General features: G+C 44.7%; 1 protein-coding gene across 2 annotated transcripts in view; it reads right to left on the reverse strand.

Annotated features, from left to right (window-relative positions):
- The window catches only part of GRK7 (G protein-coupled receptor kinase 7), a 313,391-nt gene that overhangs the window by 114,344 nt on the left and 182,276 nt on the right, over positions 1-16,771 (reverse strand). For both annotated transcript variants that reach the window (XM_069618281.1, XM_069618282.1), the window contains exon 3: positions 13,186-13,457. In XM_069618281.1, the coding sequence (XP_069474382.1) occupies positions 13,186-13,457 (272 nt within the window). The remainder of the gene's footprint in view (positions 1-13,185; positions 13,458-16,771) is intronic.

Consider the following 16,771-nt stretch of genomic DNA (forward strand, 5'->3'; position numbering starts at 1 on the left):
GTCTTACCTGCGGATGCAACCTCAGCATTAATCACCTATAGGATAAAAATAATCATGTATGGTCCATTTATTTAATATGTAAACGAAAAAAGAGCACCTACTTCACAAACCAACTAAGTTAATAGTTTTCTCATCAGCCTGGATTAGAGCAGAAGGGGCGGAGTTTCTGGTATACATGAAATCCCTTGATGTTGGTTCTAATGCTGATTCTGCTCATGATAGGGCTACAAGTACACACTATCCATAAAAATGTCGGAATAAAAAAACAAAACGAATGCGAGACTTGGTCGAATTTCGGCTAAAATGTCAGACAAATCTCCCATTCAGCGCCATTATAGTGAACAAGGGGAGCGTGGGTTGCGGGGGTGTCCCCCACTCCCAATAGAATAAAGTAAGTAGAGAAAAAAGAAAAGAAAAGAGGACCCTGCGGCGTCGGTTCCCATCCACGTAAGTGAAGGGAACAAGCGTTCCAGAAAGATAGAGGAGTCGGGGCACACAACGAGGTGTGCCCCTATCAGGTAAGTAGGGGGGCAGGTGGGAGATCATTATTTGACTCAGGTGAAACATTTCGAATTCGCGATTGCCACATTCAGCAATTTCAAATTCGAAATTTTGAGCTTCGGTCAAATCAGGGTCAACCCAAGTATCCTGCTGCATGGAGGTGGTCGCCCTTGCGGAGTCTTGCTTCTGTAACTTGTCGAACCATGTTGTTTGGGCACTTTTTATTTTCTGTCATCTCGCATGACTGTTGCTTTTCTAAGTTTAACTAAATTGAAATGTAAAGGTTTAGTAACAAATTCAGGTTAATATCTGCTGTCAAATAAAAAAAAACAATCTAACAGTGTGCAGCTGTAGTTATCATTTTAGGAGCATAAATCACTACCATCTATGGCTACAAATAAGAGAGACGTTCCATTCTCTGGAACTCAAAGTACGGTTATGCTTAAAAGTCTGGAAAACGTGACCAACAAATGATCCAAAGTTGGGTGAGAAGACCATTGGACTTCTTCTGACTTCTGCTTTCCAATTATGAGAAACCAATGGAAGACCAAGGAGCATCTGGAGGGAGACACTCAAGAGAAATAAAAAGACCTTCAGTATGTTTAGGAATATATATGTGACCCCACAGCTGGAATGCATATTTTAAACAACGTGCAATTATGAGAGTGTTTTTCTGCTTGGTTTCTGTTGGAAGTTTTTGGGGGTTTTTTGTAGGTACCATGCAACTCGTTTTGCTGCATTTTTTGGCTTCATTTTTAGGGGGTCGGATGGGCTTAAGGTATAAATTTTTTATTTATAAGGGTAGTTGGGCTAAGGGAAGGGAAGGAGTGGCTCGGCGAGGGGATTGCCCCATATAAAAATACTGCAAACAAAAAGCAAGGAAACAACCGCGATGAGTTGGTCACCTGGGAATTGTACCAGATTTCTTCTTTTCCCTCAGCGAAGATCTCGGAAAGGGGTGAAGCAGCTGTGATACATCCCAAACACTTTTACAATATACTGTTAGAATGACTTTGAGGGCTTCTGTGATCCCTGGATGGCAATGTTAGTGTGGGTGTGTTAACTGCGGCAATGTGGTTTCATGTTTTAGGCCCTGATTCATGGATTATTTGCGTGTAAAACAGGGATGTGCGTGCCATTCTGCGCGCAAATCCCTGTTTGACAAATGGGGATTTGCTTGCAGAATGGCACGCAAATAATTCCACGAATCAGGGCCTTAGTGTCCTGAATGGGGTGTGAAGTGTGACTGGGTTGGTAATGATTCTGTGTTGAAGTAGTTTTGATTGTGCTGATGAGGCATGTTCGTTTGGGTTATTTTGACTGAGCTGATACGCAAGAGTGTGGAGGCAGGTGGTGGTTGTATGTGTTGGTCAGCGGCTGTGCTGGTGAATTATTATTATATTATTATTATGGTATTTATTGAGCGCTGACCTAGCTTCGAGAAGCAGTGGAGCTCTCTACAGAGGTATACAACAATACAGATACACAACGGAGCACTTTACAGAGGTATACAACAGAACTGATAAACAGCAAGGGGTAGGATGCAAAGAAGTACAGAGGAGGGGTACCGCTGTACAGGGTGGCAGGGAGGAGAGGGGCAGACGGCATCTAGCGAGTCACGGTGGCGCACAGGTGGCACATGGTGAATGGTTGTACAGGCTGTGTGTCACGGTTTAGGGGTACATTTGTAAGTGGTGTCTGATCGGCCGGTTGGTTAATTTGACAGATGTGAAAGAGGAATATCATGAGGGTGTAACTGCAGAGTATTGTTTGTGTCTGTGTGTCATATAAGACAGCACGTGTGCATGGAAGTGTGCACTGGCAAGGTATGGAATATGTTGAATAGTTCTTGGAAATGTAAATAGTGGGGGCGAAATGAAAATGCTTCTGTGATAAGTAACAGATGCAAATCCAACTTTACAAATGCAACATTGTTCACCATGAGGGAATATGGAAACCTTATTGTGTGTTTTAGCATTACGGAAAACTAGGTGTGCAGTTATTAGGATATTTATTTTATTTTATTTTATTTGTGTTAGTTCATACAAACATTTACAAACAGTTTTATACATATGTTAAAACACATCATATCTCGTGTGGTATTAATAAAAGCTCCTTATTTCACCATTAAGCGGAATCATAAAAATTAGATAAACATGTCATGTCTTAACAGTTAACAATAGGAACTTAAAAGGTACATTCAATAATTGGTTTATTCCTCAACAACAAACTCACACGACGCCAGACATTATAGAGTTCCAGAATTCATCTGTCTTAATCGAACTGTAATGGCTAACAAACTGGTTCAATAGGCACATATAAACAGGCCAATCCTACAACATTCCATATGTACCTGTCTAGCCGTTTCCGGTATGTCCTGCTTTTTGCACAACCGACAGAAGCGCCGGCTGCGTGGTATTTTCAAGTAAGCCCCCTGCTCCGCCCGCAAAGGAATTTGATTAATTCTTAATCGTAGGATTAAGTTGTGGACGGCTAAGCTCGGGGACTGTAGCAAGTACACCTTTGGTTTAAAGTAGTCATGGATCACTCCAGTGATATATTTATAGCTATTCAGGGTGCTCAGATGGTCGTAATTATGTATCCAATCCCATTGTTCAATTTTCTTTTTCAAGATGTATTTTAACATCGAGAATCCTGTGCCCCTTGCAAAATCAGGCTGCCAGTTGATTAGTGCAAAGCAATCCTTGTTTACTTGCAGACATTCTTTTTCATTTTGGTACACAGGGGTAGCTCCTGCAGGGCCCCTAGTATCTTAAGCATGGGGCAAATATGGCCATTTGGGTATCGTGCATGCAATGGATGGGGATGCAAAATAACTCTGACACCAAATAATCGAACCAACTCAGGAAGATGGCAAAGGCGCTGTTTTATTAACAAACATCTAAAACAGGAGTGTTACAACGGACATCAGCAGACGTGCGCTCGAGCTCTCAGTGCATTTCTCATAGAAACATCCTTATATGCAAAGAAATACGTCAGACTTGACATCATACTACGTGGCAAATAAGAAAAACCTATGAGAGATTGTGATACATTCAAAGGGAACATCTAAGTATACTTTCTATAAGGGCTGGGAGTGTGATTGGCAATCTACTGTCAGGTAGACAATTTATGCCTACCTCTAAAACATGTAATCTTTAACACTATTAAGTACAGGGTATTTCATTGGTTTTCACACTATAAGGCACTCTGTTATATGGCCCTCTATAATTGGTTGGCACGCTCGTGCCATGTCTACAACTTTCAGTTCACTTAGCAGCACGTAAGCTCAGAACCAGGTGCCAGGAAGTGGACTTGACTTTTTCTCCCCCCCCCAATTAGCCCAACACCTCTCATCACCCACGCCATGGAGATTGTCTTTGAACTTGGCCTTGCAAAGTATTCTTGTCTGTGGGATTATATATATATCGTTGTTCTAGGACTCCACGCTCAACCCTATTTCCATCCTTGTCTCATGTGACAGGAGATCACGATTTGGTCCATTTTGCAACATTTAAATGTCTTAGATGAATACAACTTGGCACGATTGGTGTTCTTTCTTTGTACCTTAACAAGGATGATTCAACTTTGCATGCTCGTTGCCTTCAAGAATAGATAACCAACTTTGGGTGCTTCGGTTTTGATACCAGCACCGACAGCGTAGCCATTCGTTTCCACAATCTCAGCTTATTCTTGCTGCAACACAGTTCTCGCCTTTTCTCTCCTTGGGTCCTGGCTTACTAAATTCATGACAATGATGTCCAGTTTCTATACAATGGCGGCTTCGCCTGCAATCTATTCACTACATATAGCCAGCTTCTAAGATTATTTAATCTACTTGCATTTTCTGCAGTACTTTGCACATGTGCAATCTTCTTTCTGAATATGAAAGTTTACTCAATTCTTAACTTCATCATCAGTTTCTGTAAGATCCATGCATTCTCTTCAGCCAGTATCCTCAGGGCGTCACGCTCGTCTTTTGTGATGTCACCAGCTCTTTTTTACTCCTTTTCATATTCCTTTAGGAAGTTCCTCCCTCAGGTTATCGTCTTTTCGGGGATACTTTTGATAGGGTTTTCTCAGTGGGTACCTTCTTTCGATTACTCGCTGTGGTATGGTCACATTTGCTGGTGTTAAGCATGTCACAATCTCAGGCTTCCAACCTATAGAAGGTAGGGGGGCGGGATTTCCTGCAGAGGCACGTAACTGCTCCTCTACAGAGGGCTGGGTTTGGATTTAATATACAGGGTTCCTCTTTGCAGCAACGCCTGACTACTGAGTGAGACAAGGCCCAACTCAAGGCGTAAGAGATCCATTGGGGTGAAGGGCAGATTATTTAGCATCTTTCACTAGAAGTCCCCTTCAAGTATGTCGAGCCATTTCAGATCTTTCATGGCTAGGGCTTCTAATCCGTACAGTATGGTGGGCAGAAACTCTGCTTGTACAGCAAAATGGCGCCTTTAATCCAGTAACCTGCCTTTATCTTTGCAAACGTACTGGTAGCAGCAGTCATACTGTTCGCTCTTCGTTTTTTGGACTCTTTGATGTTATAATAGTCTCCATGGTTATCAAACTCTAGGCCCAGGTGAGGATAGTGTTCCACATACTCAATGGGTCCCAATTCTGACCCCAATGTTGTACGAATCCATTTTTGGCTTGACACCTCCATTCCCCTTTGGCTTGGCCATGTTGTCAAATAATTTTCTGCTGCATATCTTATCAATTCGATGAATTTAGCACAATATTAATAATGGGAAACAGTATAGCTTTCAAGTGATGTGACTTATTTTCAGGGTGCCATTCACTACGAATACTCATAAAATGACACCTTTTCTGCTTTGGCCCTCGTAAAAGTGTTTCCTTTCCCAATTTGATTGTGTGTTCACTGCATTTTAGCAGCAGCAAATGTCTTGACTAAACGTTGACTTAAAATTGCATTTCTTTCATTTGACTCCAGACTTCTCAGCAGGAAATCCCCCTGCTTTGCCACAACCCCTCACGCCGTTTCTTTTCACTATGAGTTTGGTACGTACCCCCATCCAAACATTTTGGTCAAAATTACTCCTCTGCTCACACACCTCAATTTTCCAATCCTTCTATCCTTTCCTGCAACTTTTCACTCACAAAGTTGTTATTGTTTCATTTTTGTAAAACTGCGAATCCATCTCAACCGGCCAACCTCTGGGAGGTTGCAGAAATAGATGCCCGGCTCTGAAATGAGAGATGAGTGGCCTCAAGGAAAGTTTGTGGAGCCCAGACACCACCCCGAATCTCTCGTGGAGTTTCTTAGAAGCCTGCAAACCACTTTTTGAAAATCTTTGACCGGCTTGGACTGTTCTAGGGACGTTCCTGAGTTCCTGACCCTTCCAGGGCAAAGAAAATGCCAGAAACAGCACACTGCTGACACCCTCCCACTAAACGGGCAGAGTGAAGGGCGGCAACGTGATTCTTAGTATCAAAAAGCAAGCACGCCCAAAGATAGCCTTTTACTCTACAGTTTGCAGTAAACAAGTAAGCCCAGGGATTACCACTGATTAAATCACATGTATCCGGACAACCCACACCTGAACCCTTTAGTGCTGAGTAAAAAAGCAGGGACAGCTTCATGTCTTGACCCTTACTGCTAGCAAGCAGAACCAAATATGGTCAAATGACCAACCCCATGACAGTAAAGAAAGAGCATCAGGGCCAATCGAGCCTGATTTACAAAGCGTCTTTCAATGGGATTTGCTTAGATAGATCCTACTTGTTATTAATGGTCTGTAATATTATTATCATGAATATGCATTTGTTGGTTTTAACATAAAGTATTTTTAGTGGGGTAATGAAGCATATCAGTGCTTTTTAGAAAAAGTGTTGTACCTCTGAGAACGATTGTAAATGTTATGGTTGTTTTAATGTTTAATTGTGATTGTCTTGTGTTGTATATACAAAGCCTCTCGACTGCAAGTGTATTAACAATAAATAAATAAATAAATAACCAAATATGGTCAAATGGTCACTCCCCAGGACAGTAAAGAAAGAGTATCGGGACCAATCGAGCCCTCAATGGGCCTGATTTATTTACAAAGCGTCTTTCAATGGGATTTTCCTTTCGAAACACGCTTTTGTAAAACAGGCTCAGTGTTTACACCATCTCAGAAAAAAGCAAGCAGTGGCAGCACAAAATCAGGGCCAATCAGCTGACAGCCCATTCTTTCCCCAGTAAAGAAGCACCAGGCCCGGCAACAGCAGAGTAAAGCTTAAGTGCAGTGAACAACCAAGTCCTGCCCACTCCACGCCTCCTAAGCACTTCTAAAGGGGGAGCCCATCCTGGTCGTTATCCCGGGGTTGCTGACACAAATCAAAGCTGTGCCGCTATCGGAAAGCGGTGTGGGCGAGGAAGAGGCAGCAGGACACTTAGGCCTTCTCGGGTGCTTATGTTCTGGTATCTCAAAAAAGAAAACCAAAAGAATATATTTGCGCAGATTGTAAAACAGCAACAAAACGGTTCCCTGGTGATCAGCAGAGAGCAAAGTTTTCCACTGAGATGGCCGACAGACGCTGTCCCTGAAGCCAACCTCTGACCGGGTTCACCATGGGAAAAGCGACGCTCGGAAAACAGTTCAGGATGCATTTATTTTGTTTAAATGACTGTGGAATGTGAAACAAAACGGACATCTGTATAACTCTGGCTTGGTGCATGGTGAGAAGTGACTGTTAGCACTAAACGAAAACACTGATCTGACAAAAATGTATTCTCTAGTGTTTCAGTTAAAGCCACTTAAGGCAATTGTAATTACATAACGGATGTTGTATAACCAGAGGTGTAGACAGGATAGGACCTGAGCCGGCAAGGCCCAACCTAAATCTGTAAATTCCTGCTTTGCAGCGCTGTGTGGCCATTAACAGATGATAATGTCACTGCGGAGGGCCCAACTCCATTAGCTTGTTAGACAACCCTGGCTACGCCTCTGGGTATAACTCGCAGGTGACCAACTCATCGCGGCCGTTCCCTGAATTTTTTGTGACATTTTTATCGGGGGCAAGCTGCATCCCAAATACTCTTTAAAATTAAAAAATAAATACTGTTACCCCCCTAGAAATGCTACCAAAAAGTATGGCAGAAAGGCTTGAGTTGGACGCTATGAGTTGGGCCGGCCCCCAAACAATGCCTGGTGAAATAACATCTGTCCTTCGTGACAGCTGTCAGTGCCAAGAAGCCACACAGGGTGGCGGTTGCTATGCTTTACAAACACCGCTTAACACAGTGGTCTTCAATCTCTGGGGCACGTGGGGGGCGAATCCCAAAGCATGAAAGATTACTGATCATGGCTGCTCCATACATGACAGTTGAGAAGGGGCTTCGGAGAGGGGCGCATTGCCATGCTGTTTTGAGTCATGCTGCCAGCCTGTGTCTATTTTCGCATCACTGCACCAATGGCATCCCCTAAGTGGGCGCCTGCTGCCCCGCCCCCCTTGCAATTCATTGATCTGATAGGCGTGGGCCTGATACAAGGGACATCTGGGCCAATCACACACCTATACCTACCACTTCGAAGAAGGGGACCCGCGCTGCACTCCGGGGAGCGCCGGAAGAAGTCAGAGGCGAGGAGGGGGAAACTCGGGGGAAGCAAGAGCAGAGGCAGGGAGCGATGAGGCAATGAGGCAGAATTGAGGGAGCGCACAGCACCACAGCCTGGTCTCGGATGCAGGGGTCGAAGTTTACGAAAAGAAGTAGTGGAACTGAGTTCCCGGCTGGCCTGCCCCTGCTCCCCACAAACACCATCGCCGCCATGCCACCTCCTGCGTGCAATCCAAACTCCCAAACAAACGCACCTGCTGTTTAAGGGACTGTTCAGTGCACTGCACTGCAAGATTCAACTTCTTCCTACACTTTTATCTTAAAACGAAACTGTTCCGAAAAGTTTCTTTTGAAAAAAAAGTATGGGAACAGTAATAGAGCAGCACTGCTTCCCCAACAGCTCCCTGCCACCTCGACCACTGCTCGGATGTGCCATCGAGTCGCTCTACGATCCTCCACAAATCACCCAAAAAGGGGGCCAAGCCGGTGACACTTCCACTGCTCTGCTTCGTGAAGCGAGAGCGGTCTTTGGGGCCAATGGCACCCATGCCATTCTGATGTGCACATAGAAATGTCTTGCTATGCCCACGTCGCTGCTCCAGGAAGGGGGACTGGTTGCTGCCACAGGCAGAGTATGTTCTCCTCAGGGATATTCGTTAGTCGCATGAAATCTATCGCTGCCAAGGTTAACGGTCAGACAGAGTCGCAAGTATTTGTGTATTTGTATTTTATATAGAGCGTCTTCGCCAAGGCGCTGTACATAAGGAACAAGAACTGTACAACAAATCAGGCAATGCTAGAAAACAATTTCATAACAGGAGCTTTAAGGAAGGGATACAGAAGCAAAGAAGAGGCGCGTCTAAGCAGGAGCGAAACATGCTATGATATGATAGGTTATTTATAACGCACTTAATACCCAGAGGTTTCTAAGCACGGACCCGGGGATCGAACCTATGATGCTGCGTCTCGTCTTGCTTTCAAGGTGAGCACATTGCCTCTGAGCTATCCTCCTGAGATCAGGTAAAGGCACAGATATCAGGTGGGAGAGCATTCCAAGACTTAGGGGCAAGAGGAGAGAGCGAAAACGTGAAGACGCACCAGGGGGAGGGGTTTAGGGGTTGTGGGAAGATGAAGGGGTTGTGAGCGAAGGGGAATATGGTGGGATGGGGGAAGTGAGGTAGAGGGGAGCAAGGCCATGGTAGCATTTGAAAATGATGCAAAGAAAATGAAAGAGGAGGCGGGAGTCATAAGGAAGGACGTCATTAGTGGCGCCCCAATCGTTCATTTGCTTTACTGCTGCGAAGGTTACAGTGTTACGTAAATACATATATAGGAGCCTTACAGTCTCCCTATTAGCTAGCAGTGTTGAATATAGTTATTAGCAGAGGTGCCGAAAGCAGGAAGAGAGTTATCTTAGAAGCTCCTGAGAGAATAGCCATGTTTTCAGGTGTTTGCGGAAGGTCCAGAAGGAGGCTTCGGACCTTAGGTTAACTGCTAAAATATTCCAATGTTTTGCAGCTACCACAGGGAAGCTACTGCCTTTCGGAATTCTGAAGCTTAAAATGTGTGGTGGAGAGTAGATGCTAGTAAATTGAGCACGAGGGTCTATTGACACTCAATTCATCAATCTCCGAAGGGTTACTATGACCGTACTGTGAGTGATTTGAATATGTGTAGTGCAGGCTGGCCCCATGCCCAAGGTGAGCACTTCACTTGGGAGCTATCTACTCAGACTAAGATTAACCACATGTTGCCTACGCAATTCAAGTAGAGCACACATATTCACATCAGTGATCCCACTACTCTTAAGATTAGTTTATGCCAATAGCCACTACTTGGGGTTCCCTGATTACCTACTAAAAAGGCTACAAGGAGTCCAAAACAGAGCTGTCGGATTTCTCCGGAGACTTCCGAGACACAAACACATCATCCCAGCCCTGAGAACACTCCACCGGCTCCAGTTCAAACAAAGCAGTCATTAGCCAAATGTGTGCATGTCTCACACGCCTTTCGTGCCCAGAATGCACCACAAGTAAATTCGACCACTACAAGTCAGAGAGAATACTTTGAACAAGTAACACAGCCTTAGTAATGGTGCCAAACTTCAGTCGATAACTCCACAGAAGATCTTCCTTCTCTCGCCTCAGAAGGGAATCTCCTGAATGTCTCGGCAGGATATCTCAGGGGCAACGTGCTCGCCTTTGAAGCTAAACGACACGGACCAACACAGGTTCGATCCCCGGGTCCGCGCTTAGAAACCTCTGGATATTAAATGTGTTATAAATAACCAATTTTGGCTATTCAATTGACACCAGCATAAGGTCAGCATATAAAACCTCTACTAGCAAACACCCACTCTTCCAAGTATGCCACAAACCTACAAACAATTTCTTAGCCAAGGACTATGGAAGTTCGGACTCCTCCGTGTCAGTAATCCCACACCCTCTATAGTAAACAGGAACAGCAAGTTGTCTTGCCAATGGAGATGACAACCAAGAACTCCAACAACCCTCTAACTTATTTCCACTTAACCCTACTCACACAATCAACCCTTGCACATGGCAGAAAGCGTCCTCATAATCTATTGCATTAACGGAGCAAGTGCGCTGCTCACTTCTCTTGCCCTATCACACCCAACCCCAATACCAGCCGCTATCTAGGTTTTGGCAGCCTTTTGGATACTACACACACCCAACGTTTCTTGGCCACTGCTACCTAGGATCAACATGAATAAGAAACTCGCAACTCACAGATTCACTTTGCTGACACAATGGGCCTCATTAATTCGGTTGCAGGTCCGGAAACAACGGTGCCGGTAAGCTTGCCGGTACCGTTGTTTCCAGACCGGCAAACTACGAGTTCTGCGAGTGGGTGTCTTTCTGCAACGCCAGGTCTGACCTGGCAGGCGGAACGGCATCCACTCACAGACCTTGACGGATGCATCGGCACCATTCACGAATGGTGCCGATGCATCCGTCCTCACCATTCCCATTGAGTCCAATGGGGAGTAATATTTGCCAGCGCCCGGCAATAGGGAATTACTGGGACCGCCGTGGCTGTAATGACCCGGTACGTCCCCATTGCCGGGGGCCAGAAAACAAATGACTCAGACAGCAGCCGTGCCAGTATTTACTGGCAGGGCTAACGCCGGACTCATAATGAGGCCCAATGTAAAGAGGATCCAGGAACGACTCAAACAAGGTATACTCATCCCTTCAGGAACAGACTTTATTCCTGCCCCTCAATAAAGGAGCATTTTACCAGGTTCTCCATCATTTTCAAGACCTCCTTTCCTGAAGATATGGGCCCGCCTTTATAATCAGCCATCTTCAAACCTCTACAAAGCAACCGTGTCTCGACCCACACACCCTGTGAAACCACAAACCCATCACAAAATGTGCACAGACATCAGGGCGCTCTTACTAAGAGCCGCACCCAGGCTCAAATTGCCTCATTAATGATGTCCAGTGAGTTATTAGCCTGCAATCTTTGTGAAGACTAACATATTCGCTCATTAGGCTGTAGCTGAAGGTCAGGTTGCAGACCTTTCGTGCTTTAACCTCTCCCCAGCGTTCAAAACAGCTTCCACGCATGAGGAGTCAGTGGACTGTCAACACTGGCTTATGTCTTCAAAGGAGCCTCAAGCTGGTTCCAAGTCTCTGTAAACAAAGGTAGTAAGAAGCCAAGACTAGGGATTTTCAGTTTCAAATGTCTTTCTATTGCAATTCGAAGTTGGCTGTTCTATCTGATGCAAGCACACTGAAATGATAAGCACGCACATTAATGAAGCACGGAGCTGGTGCAGGTAGCGGGTCAACTCCTTTAATCATAAGTGGCAACTGCGAAACATTAGGCGGTAGCTCCGCCTACGCATGCCGAGCCTAGGCGCTCGCCATGGACAGAGGACTGTGTCCTCCCTTAACACTGAGGATATAGAAAGAGGACACTGCATTGGCTTAAAAGTCACGACTTGATACAGGCTATCCTATTTAACCTTTGTATGGTTCAATTTTTTAATGCTCTACAAAAAAAGAAGATTTGCTTCTCGAATTACGCTGATGATTCTCCGTGTTTGATCACTCTTACAGGGAATTACGAGCAGGATTCTAAATGGGTGGCTGACATATAATTTTATAAGAGAATGGAGGGATGCTAATGGGATGGCCTTTAACCACGGGAAGACAGAGCTCATGTTGGTTGGTTCTAAACACAGACTCAACAAACTATCACCAGAATACCAATCTTTCCGCATTGCTGATCACAAAATTCCAGTCAAAGAAAAAGTAAAAATTCTAGCAATAATGTTTGGCAAATCCCTGACTATGGCCGCTCATGTTAATAATCTGGTATCGGCATCAGCCTACTATGTCAGACTTCTTACACATATACGACCTTTCTTGTAGAAAAATGTCTGTGAAACTATTGCTAGAGCCATTATATCCGCTACAAGTGATTACTGTGGTTCACTCCTGATTGGAGTGAATAAGACTGAACTAAAAAAACGGCAAGTAGTGCAGAATACCGCCATAAGATCTATCATGGGTCTATGCAAATTTGCACATGTGTCTGAGGTAAGAAGGAAGCTACATTGGCTACCTATTGAGGAAAGAGTTTAGTTTAGGCTGCTGCCTATCACATTCAAAGCACTTGCAGGAGATGCTCCCCCTTACATCATTAATAGATTAAAAACTAAACAGGCAGCACGCACACTTCTTTCTAATGCAGATAGGAACTTACAAATTCCTAAAACCACCTTGGAATTAGTGAGAAGGGGTGCATTTTGAGCAAGTGACCCTATGAAATGGTACACCTTACCTTCCGATGTTAAAAACTGTAGGACGATCAAGGAGTTTAAACATAAACTCAAAACCCACCTCTTTATATGAGGATGAGGGCCACTGATTCCCTTGCCAGCACAGCTAGGCTCTGAACCTGCGCCTGTATGCCTCCGGGCCATTTTGGTTGCACATAACAAATAATAATAACAATAATAAGGTGCTACTGATGACGTGGACCATTTGGGAACTTTGGGGACTCCACCACCTTTCCCCCCCCCAAAAAAGTGGTATGCAGCATTTTTTCTTGTCCCTGAACTATGGGTAATATGAAAGTGAGCCTACCTGCTCCCTAAGCGATCTTCCGGTTTCTTCGCCAAGAGCTGTTTGCAGATGTCTTTGGCCTCTGCTGTGAAGGTTTTGTGATGGAACTCTGGCTCACTTTCCAAGGTCCTCCTCTTCACCTCGTCTTTGTCAACTTTTTCTTTGAAATCTTTGAATGGTGTCCGGCCGGCGATCATCTCATAAATGCTACATCCCAACGCAAACCAGTCCACGGGGTAGGAGTAGTTCTCTTCTTTCAGGATTTCAGGGGCCATGTAGCCATTTGTTCCTGCCTGTAATGTTGACATTGGAAATGAATTAATCACAATTAGACTATACATCAAATTCTTTGATATCAAGTCAATGCATGTGAATATCCAGCAGTGCAATAAATATCTATATCTGTACATTGGCAATCTCTAGTTTGGATTTAGATGTTTGTATTACAAGCTTGCAAATATGCACAAATCAACAGCAACATAACAAGACATAAAATGCCATGAAACATACACAACTTTCGATTTTTACAAAATATGCATTGCACCATGCCCGGTGTCCCGTCAAATTTTCGAAAAACATAGTTTCGAAATACAATAATTTAGAAACAAAAGGAACGAAAAAAAAAATTCGAATGCATTTTTTTTAATGTAAATGTTTTTTTTGGGTTCGTCCCCCCCAAATAAAATAAATAAATACATGCATTCGAAAAAAAGAATTTGATCCTTTTGTGTCAAAACCTTTGTATTTCGACACTATGACTGTTGAACAATTGACTATAAACCACCATGCCCAAGCGATTAGTGAGATGTGAGTGCAGGCCTGGTCTTCTTTTTGGCCCCTTGGTGCTTGTAGTCCTGCGTTTAGAATAGGGCAATTGAGGAACAGGAGACTGGGAATGCAAAGTAAAATCCGAGACTGTACAAGCACCTCCCAAATGGAATGGGGCATGTTGGCATGTATAAGTACATCAATGCTAGCGTACATTTCTTTATTTATTTTGAGTACAAATTGTTGTTTACTCCAAGATTTGTGCTGGATTATTTAATGTCACTGACACTGCGCGTGGATCAGCGTAGCACGTACAAAGAAAAATCACCGTAGCACAACCATCTAAAACCCGACTAGCGGTAGAAAAAAAGGCCTGGCGTGTGAGTTGGTGGGGACCAAAGTACAGAAACCATGGTTGGATAGGGCAATTATGAGCTGTATATTACATATTTTTACAATTTGAATCGTAGCAAGAAAGTGGTATGTCCAAAATCACACAATGTGTTTGGTCAACTACTGCATCAGGACCCCAGGTTTCCAGCTAAGCACCTTAACCTATGAAGCGCATCTCCGTGGCTTGACTTCGAAATAAATGTGGAATGGAACTGGGCAGTATTTATTTGATTATTTTTGGTGTTTTATGCAGCATTGGCATTTCAATTTCTGTCCAGCTCATAGTTCTGAATCCAGCGGGTAGTGGGGAAGTAGTGGGCAGGCAGTCATGCGGCTGAAGATCTTATTTTCTGCGAGTGTGCCAGGAGTAGGAGAAGTCTGAGGGTGAGAGAACTAACAGGCGTCTTTTCTATGACTCGGGGTCAATTCCTCAAGAAGAGGAGGAACGGGTGGTGGCGCTGTTTAGTTTTTCACCATCCCACGTGGGTGGTGCTTGCCCGGTGCAACCAGTTAAAATGGGGGAAGCCTCCCTGAACGTGGTCCTTTTTAGGTGTTGCTTGAAGCTTGAGTGGCTGGCCAATGGTTGCAGGCCAGGAAGTTCTATAGGAGTTCCATAGGAGCATGTCACAGTCACTGGCAAGTGACCATGGCATACTATGACTCTTATGCTGATGACACTCGACTTTATCACTGCGCAACAACCTTGCAAAGTCAGTGCCAAGATTTGGAAAACTGCATGTTAGGTTATGTTATGTTTCTTGTAAACTGCAGCCCAATTCGGACCAAGTTATATTGGGGTTACAGCCCTTCCTATGGGCAACACAGCTAAGGGAGGAACAATAAAGACACACACCAGCAATTATTGGCAAAACAGTTCATTTAATGCATGTGTATGTTCTTTAATGTAACTGTACTTAACCTGAAGCAGGCTCTACTGCTCTTCACCGTGAGCCTTTGGAATGTTGGCATAGTAGACAATGGTTACCCTCCATGTTGGCCATGCGTCTTGGACGGGGCAACTGTGAAAGCAGCCAAATAAAAAAACCTTTAGAGTGGATGAGGCAAAAGAGAAGGAAGAGCGAAACAGACTCATTCATTACAGGTCCGGTGGTAACCCAGCCGGTGCTACCGGCGGGTTGCTGCCAGACCCATATGGATTTATCAGCGCCTGACTTCCCGGTGCCACCAGCTCATTATGAGTCCGGTGGATGGGAAGTCAGGCGTCGGTAAATGTGTTAATCCCCATAGGACTCTATGGGAGTGGGGACACGGAAGCACCAGCACTGTTGCTTCCGTGACGGGTTTTCTTACCGTGACCGCTGCGACTGGCAGGGTCAGACCTGTCAGGCACCGTGGCTTCGGCAGGCAAACACGTAGTTTGCCGGTCCGGAAAAAAGGGTGCTGGTGAGCTTACCGGCACCCTTATTTCCAGACCGGCAAACTTGTCACGAAGATATCACTTATATGCCTCGAGTGCCCACACCCCCAGGGAATGAACGAGACACTCACAGGGGGACTCACCCCGTGGGTCTGGGATGATTGGGGCAGTAAGCAGCAATGTTAGGTCCCACGTCAGGAGTGTCCCAGGAGTGGTAGGAGGAGCAGGCGACTCACACAGGGTTGTCAAACTACAGGCCTCAAAGGCCAGATCCATGCCAGGTTTTCAGGATACCCCTCATTAATATTCATGAGATAAATGTGCATACAATGATAAATGTAGGCACATTTTTCCTCATGAATATTAATGAGGGATATCCTGAAAACCTGTCAGGATTCCAGCCCTTAAAGGCCCATAGTTGGACACACCTTCCCAGGCCGATGGAGTGGGACAGCACTGCGTATATTAACAGAATCCGAGGCAAGTGACATTTAATGGTGCATCTGATATGATGTACATCTATCCAATGAAGGAGTCAGATGAGGGCATTTTATCTGCAAATGCTGTCACGGACATCAGACTGAGTTAACAACATAGTGTCCGATGTGGCAAAAATTTATGTAATTACCCTTAAAAACACATGCAAACCAGATTATCCTCGAAACACCTTCATTGACCTTCTTTCGATCAACTTGAAAGGTTGAAGGCTACGTCCATGACCATCAGATGGCATCCTTGGGTGTACAGGGTTGCCAGGATAGTGGAAAAGGGGTGAAAGTCCAACAATTCCCTTGCCACTGGGGTGAACATCTTGACACATTGCACCCCAGAGCCTGAGGACACCCTGTTTCAGCTGCATGGAGTACAATCAACAATTGATCTCGGGAATGCGCTCTCAATGGATCTTACTACAAATATAAAAGTTCTGGGCGTTGCCCAGTGGACACCCCAAGTGGTAAAGTGCTGGTGTGATGTGAAATGGCACACAAAGTAGCCGGGGGACCTACGACCCCCAGTCAGTTGAACCCGAGGAAGAATATCCACTGAAAACAGCCTAGCACCTGCCAA

This window comes from Ambystoma mexicanum, chromosome 10 (genome assembly GCF_040938575.1).
Source record: "Ambystoma mexicanum isolate Mex_15411 chromosome 10, UKY_AmexF1_1, whole genome shotgun sequence".
NCBI classification, from domain to species: domain Eukaryota; kingdom Metazoa; phylum Chordata; class Amphibia; order Caudata; family Ambystomatidae; genus Ambystoma; species Ambystoma mexicanum.